This window comes from Hemiscyllium ocellatum, chromosome 18 (genome assembly GCF_020745735.1).
Source record: "Hemiscyllium ocellatum isolate sHemOce1 chromosome 18, sHemOce1.pat.X.cur, whole genome shotgun sequence".
In the NCBI taxonomy this organism is placed as follows: Eukaryota; Metazoa; Chordata; class Chondrichthyes; order Orectolobiformes; family Hemiscylliidae; genus Hemiscyllium; species Hemiscyllium ocellatum.
In genome coordinates, this window is record NC_083418.1 from 50,062,529 (window position 1) to 50,069,284 (window position 6,756).

The following is a 6,756-nucleotide window of genomic DNA, read 5'->3' on the forward strand; positions in this document are numbered from 1 at the left end:
TCCTAGCTTCCCCCTCACTGATTAATTAAAACGTCCCCATTAGGGCACGTGTCAACTTTCAGATCTCTTCAACCTTCTGTCACCAATAAAAACTGCTCAGTTTACATATAAACATCACTGGAACAGGGGTAGGCTATTCAGCCACAGTAGTTCCTCCATTCAATGAAATCATAGCTGATCCATGGCTTAATTCTACTGTCCCATATCCCTTAACATCTTTGTTCAGATTTAAAGTTAACAACTGACAATTAACACCACACAGGAAAAGACGAGTAGCCTCATTAAGATAATTCCACAAGGCTGTGATAAATTGCTCACACTTTTCAGACACATCAGTAGCTACCAAAAAGAGGGGTTTATTACATCTAATTAAGTGATTTATTGCACAAATTCAAAGCACTGATTTCTTGCTCCCAAGATATGCCAAGGCAGCTCAAGAGGATAGTTATGAATATCTGTATATTAAAGACATTCAATCTTCTGGCTTTATTACCCAGAAAGAAGCAGTCACCGTCATTAGACAACAACACTTCATGGACGTAACTATAAAGTCATTCCATGGAGGGGAGTTGCAAGTTCAGGGGTTTCTTTTTTTTCCCCCCCCCCCCCCAAAAACCAAACAAAGTGTTTACAAGTGAACACAGGAAACTTGCAAGTCTGCCATCAAATTGTTTTATTAACAGTTAAAGCATAAAGAAATAAGTCTGTATTATTGAGATGCCATAACTTTAAACATATCAGCTACAGAAACATTATCGACAGAAGTGAGCAACAATAGAACGTGTGAAAAGAGTCTGGTAGCAAAACAATTCAAATCATGGAGAATAAAGCAATGAGGCATTCAATTTAGGTGATTTAACCCATATTATGTGGATTGCGTGATGGAATACTTAATATGCCAGCAAAGAGCAAAGCAATGATGATTATGAAAACCAAGATGCTCAGAATTGTGGCTGCAATGTTGAGACCTCGTGATGTTGATGCATAATTCTTAGCTCCTTCTACATCTCCCACGACTTTGCGATCTCGGCTCTGAAAGAAAACCGGTGTTAATTTGTTAACAGCCAGGTTTGAAAAATCTCAGTGCTAGCCGTATGCTTAAAGTGCTGATACTTTTGTAAACTGCTTTCAAAACTACCTTGCAGTGAAGAAGAATTGAGTTCGCTGTTGTGCATATTCCCTTTGACATGATGAAAGAATTCTAGAGAATTCTTGCACCTTGAATATTATAGTTTTGATCATTAAATACCAAATGGTTTGTCACATTCAGTAAATTGCTTAACATGACAAGAACGAACATCGATTACTCATGATTCACATAAAAAAAAAAGTGACATTACAAAAACAGTGGAATATTTCCAATAACCCTTTTTACAGTGACATTGAAATAAAAGATTGGCTGGAACACCCAAGCTTACAACTGCAGATCCCATCAAAACAAATCTGAAAGAGTGTTCAGCGTGAATGTTGCTCAACAGTTATGCTCAGTAGAATGTCAGAAGTCTGGTCTGACAGTTCTGATCAAATGGCCTGGACTGTATCTTCATGACACATAGTTCAGACTACAGTAACCAAACAACTAGTTAAGATAAACAAAAACAGAAATTGCTGGAAAAGCTCAGCAGTATCTGTGCAGAGGAATCAGTTAACATTTCTGATGGAGTGACCCCTTCCTCAGAACTGCTCACACCTAGGAAATCTACTCCTTCCTCAACAGGCAATCTTGCTAAAGCCTTCATGAGATTACACATCTGCTTTCCCCTTTTGAAAGGATGTTAGCAGGGACTCCGTTTTAAGGACTGTTTTCCTTTTCAAAAGGTGACTAAATAGGGATTTTTCCCAAGATGAAAGATTGATAAATTCGAGAAAAACGGACTCCCTCTGGTTTGAGAATTTAATATCGATGAAGAAAAAAAGAGAGAAATGATTTCACTCAGTTCTCAGGATGTGGAATATTTTGTCCTGAAAAAGTTACTGGAAACTCAAGCCATGAATAACTTGGGGCAGAAATTTGGGGATACCAACTAATAAGAAGGACATTTAAGCAGGGCTGAGGGGCCAAGCAACAGTCACAGGGTGGACGGGCCAAATGGTCACCTTACATGCTACACTCTGTTTCACGACCCATTGTCTAATCGTGTTGTTATCAGACGGTGATAGTTCAAGGAATTAAAAAAGCGAACCCAAATCTTACATGACGGCAGATACCCACCGATACCGGAACACAGTGGGATATCAATAACGCCCACTATATTCAGAAACTGCGAAATACTCCTGACAATCACATTACCGAACAGCCGCCTCTGCAGCCCCCACCTCCCCCTCCCCGGGCTCTGTTGCCACAACCCCACCCCTTGTCCAGGGTTCTACAGCCTCCCTGGGTGGACTGCCCCGAGTCCGCACTCACTTTAACCGAGAAGACCAGCGCCACGAAGCCGAGGCAGCAGAAATTCAGGTAGAAGAAGTTGAATATAGACCAGAGGAAATGATCTCGGACCGAGGTCACATTTGGGCCGACGTTTACGACGGTGCTGGTCACCGTCTGGCCGAACTGCTTTTGCCCCTGGTACGGGTAAGGGCAGGGATTCATCGCCACTTGATCACTTCTGTATTCCATTTTAGCACTAGTCAGAGCGAGAGCAAACTGCACATCATCGGCTCCGGACTCCGTCATTTATACAGTGGGGTGGAGCGAGGACTCGTGACCACCTCCAACATCTCGATTGACTGACACTGGACTCTACTCAGAGATAGGCGAGGTCCCGGCTCAAGTCTCACTGCTCCAGGGAACATCTCTGAACAGGGATTATAAAATACCATCCGCGCCCAGTGAGTGATAATTGGATAATATTACGGGAAAGTGAGGACTGCAGATGCTGGAAAAACACAGCGGGTCAGGCAGCATCCGAGGAGCAGGAGAATCGACGTTTCGGGCAAAAGCCCTTCTTCAGGAATATTACGAGAGACAAGGAAGAAATCTGAAACTTTGGGAGCAAACTTCAGGCAGAAATTTTTGCCCACGAGACAACTGAACTGCCTCCTGAGATCTTAGTCTTCCAAATGTTCCACTCACTCCTCATAATGTCAGGCTGAAGGCATAGGTTGGAGCAAACTCAGTGGACACTGACAGTGTAGAATCACTCTGTTACATGAGGACCTTGAACTAAGTTGTGGTTATATATCAGAAAAGTGTGACATATCAAAATATGATGTGGCAGACTGGCGTGGATAAAGTGTCAATCATGCAGCTGCAACATAAGTTAAACTTTCTTTGTAATAATGACATCATGCATTTGCAATGTACGCACTGTGAAAGTGTTGGTTCAAATGCTGGTCAAAGGTGATGATCACCATGTTATTTGCACTTGCAAATGTTCCTTTATTCACCTGTGGGGTTCTGTTGTTTTTGCTGCCTTCTTGAACTGTAGCAGTCCATGTGCTATAATGCCATTAGGGAGGAATTCCAACATTTTGATCCAGAAACAGTGAAGGAACAGAGATCTATTTCCAAGACAGGATGGTGAGTGGCTTAGAGGTGAACTTGCAGATGATGGTGTTCCCATGTATCTGCTGCCCTTGTCTTTCAAGATTTATGGTTGTGGGTTTGAAATGTGCTGTCTAAAGAGCTTTGGTGAATTTTTGCAGTAAGTCTTGTAGATATTATAGAATGCTGCTACTAAACATCAGTAGTGGAGTGACTGAATTATGGTGATTCTGGGGCCAATAAAGTAGTTTGAACTGCAGTCATCCAGGCAAGTAAAGAGTATTCCAATACACTCCTGCTGTGAACAGGCTGTGGGGGGGTCAGGAGGTAATGAGCAGTATGCAGTGTTTCTGCCCTTCTATTACAGTCTCTGGCAAGTTCAGTTCAGTTTATGGTCAATAATAACCCCCAGGACATTAGTTGTGTGGAATTCTGTGATGGTAACACCATTTTTTTCAAGAGCAATGTTTGGATTGTCTCTTATTAGAGATGGTCATTGCTTAACATCTGTATGCATTGCAAATATTATTTGCCAGTTTTCAGCACAGGTCTGGATATTGTCCAGCTCTTGCTGTTTTTGAACATTGACTGCTTCAGTATCTAAGCAGCTACGAATGGTGCTGAACATTGTGTAAGCATCAGCGAATATCCCCACTTCTGACTTTATGATGAAGGAAAGATCATTGATGAAACAGCTGAAGATGGTTGCCTCTAAGACATTATCCTGAGAAACTCCAGCAGAGATGTCCTGAAGCTGAGATGACTGAGCTCTAACCATCACAGCTATCTTCCTACATGCCAGGTAAGACTCCAGGCAGCGGAGAGTTTACCTCCTGATTTCCATTGCATTTAGTTTTGCCAAGGTTCCTCAATGCAACCTTGACCTTAACTGTACGTAGAGATCTCAATGAGGCAGAATTTATCACCACTGACTTTAAAAAGACAGACACTTGCCACAATAATACAATACTTGAGAGACTTTCAAAGGTACTGTAAGTCATGAATCAAGCCTCTCTACATCTCCACTGTGAGTATAATGCTAGGTGCTACATCATGCAATCATAACTTTCAAATAGTTCATTTTATTTTGGATGGGAAGGGTTCAGAGTACACAGAGCAATCACAAGATACTGTCATCTGTTGGTCACTTTACCAAGAAAGTAGATACCTCAAAGACCTATTAGACCTCTATAAATGCCTCTCACTGTTGGGGCACTGCATGTCTCATTGTTTAAAAATGTGTGTGCAGCTGTCATCTGCAGAGTATTCCATTTTCTGACTATTCTCTCAGCCAAGAGCCTATTCTGTACTTTATACTCCCGACATAGTTCCCTGCGAGCAGGAAAGATTAATGGTAAACCAGAGGATTAGGAAATCTAACAAACAATCTAAAAACCAACAAACAACCAAAAAAAAACTTAAATGGAGAGAAGATAAACTTTGGGGCAAGGTGCCAGGAACAAATATATAAAATCAAGATAGGGAACAAAATGAATATAGGCCGCATCAAGAAAGAGGCTAGGGAAGTAATACTGGGGAAGCAAGCATTGAAGTGGAATTGAATAAATAATTTGCATTAGTCTTCACAGCAGAAGGCACTAAGAACATTGCAAAATACTAAATAATCAGGGAGGCAAAAGGAATTGAAGAAATAAAGGCACTAGAGAAAAAGTACCATCAAAACGTTAGTCTATTAAATCCTCTTGATTTCTGATATATATTAATGATTGCAGCTTGATGTGCAGGAGCAATTTCAAAGTTTGCAGATAATGCAAAACTCGAAAGAATCTTAAACTGTAAGAAGGGCAGTGCAGAATTCCAGAAGGACATTGATAAGTTAATGGAGTGAGCAGACTGATGGCAGATATATTTCAGTAGTGTGAGAAGATGCATTTTGGTAGGGAGAATATTGAAAGACAATGTTAAATAGGGGTACAACTCTGAGGGTGGTGCAGGAGCAGAGAGACCTGGTGTATATATGCCAAGATTATTGGAAGTAGCAGGACAGAGAACAGTAAGCAAAGCAGAGATCATTGGCTTTATTAATATGGACATAGTGTATGTGAGTAGGGAAATGATGTTGAACATTTTTGTTTGTTACACCTCAATTGGATTATTGTGTAGCAGCTGCATTATAGGAAGGATGTGAACACACTGTTGAGACTGCAGAAGTTATTTACAAGAATAGCTCCAGGGATGAGGAACTTCAGTTATGGGAATTGAGTGAAGAAATTGGGACTATTCTGTTTGGATGGAGGAGATTAGTTAACATTTTTCAAAATTATACATGAACTGGATAGTGTGCATGGAGAAAGCTTTCCCACTCATAAAAAGAACAGGAGTGCATAGAATTTCAATGATTTGTGGTAGAAGCCAGCCTGAAATGGGGAAAAACATTTTGACTCTTCGAGATATTAGGATACAGAATATACTGCCTGGATGTATGGTGGAGGCAGGTTCAATTGAGGCATTCAAGAGAGGATTAAATGATTGTTTGGGTAAAGATAACGTGCAAGAGTATAGGGAAAAAGCAGACAACTGGCATCAGATAATGATCCTCCTTTAACAAGCCAGTGCAGATATGATAAGCCGAATGTTCTTCTGCACTGTTACATGAATCCTTCACAAAAAGATGTAATTGCAGAGCATTTGGAAATGCATAATATGATCAAGTAGAGTCAGCATGTCTTTATGAAGAAGAAATCATGCATGACTGATTTATTAGGATATTTTGAGGAGATAGCAAGCAGGAGACATAAAGTGGTTGCAATTCATTTGGATTTCTAGAAGAAGTTTCATAATGTACGATAAGTTAAGCGACTTAATAAGACAAGATCCTATAAGTGGCAACACTATACAACACTTTTCACTGTAATTTGTAACAAAATACACCTGACAATAAATAAATCAAATCAAACCAAATCAATATATTCTGGGACTCTGGAAAAGGTTGTAATGTGTGTGACATGTAAAATGCGGAGGTTTCGGATCCACAAGACATTCAGGACAGTCAAATCCGCATGAAATGCTAGAGGGTAGCAGTCCTTGAACAACACGTTGGTGATTTGGAACAGTGACTGTCCTCACTGCACACCATACAAGGAGAGGTTTTTGGCACAGTTATTAGAGTGATCACTCCACATAATGATAGGTAAGCAAGTAGGAATATAGATCTGGCAGGTGAGTGGGTGATCATTTGCTTAAAGGAAAGGAGACAGTAGGTCCAGGAAACCCAGGACTTCTTGGAGCTGTCTGAAATCTTAGAAGCCTAT

At 40.7% G+C, this 6,756-nt stretch overlaps 1 protein-coding gene across 1 annotated transcript; it reads right to left on the reverse strand.

The window, feature by feature from the left end:
• Positions 1-656: 656 nt before the first annotated feature.
• Positions 657-2,689, reverse strand: LOC132824452 (dispanin subfamily A member 2b-like). The gene is made up of 2 exons (XM_060838968.1): positions 2,408-2,689; positions 657-1,032 (listed from the first exon to the last, which is right to left on the reverse strand). Exons 1-2 carry the CDS (start codon positions 2,672-2,674, stop codon positions 856-858), a joined length of 444 nt encoding a protein of 147 aa, XP_060694951.1. The 5' UTR covers positions 2,675-2,689; the 3' UTR covers positions 657-855.
• Positions 2,690-6,756: the final 4,067 nt, after the last annotated feature.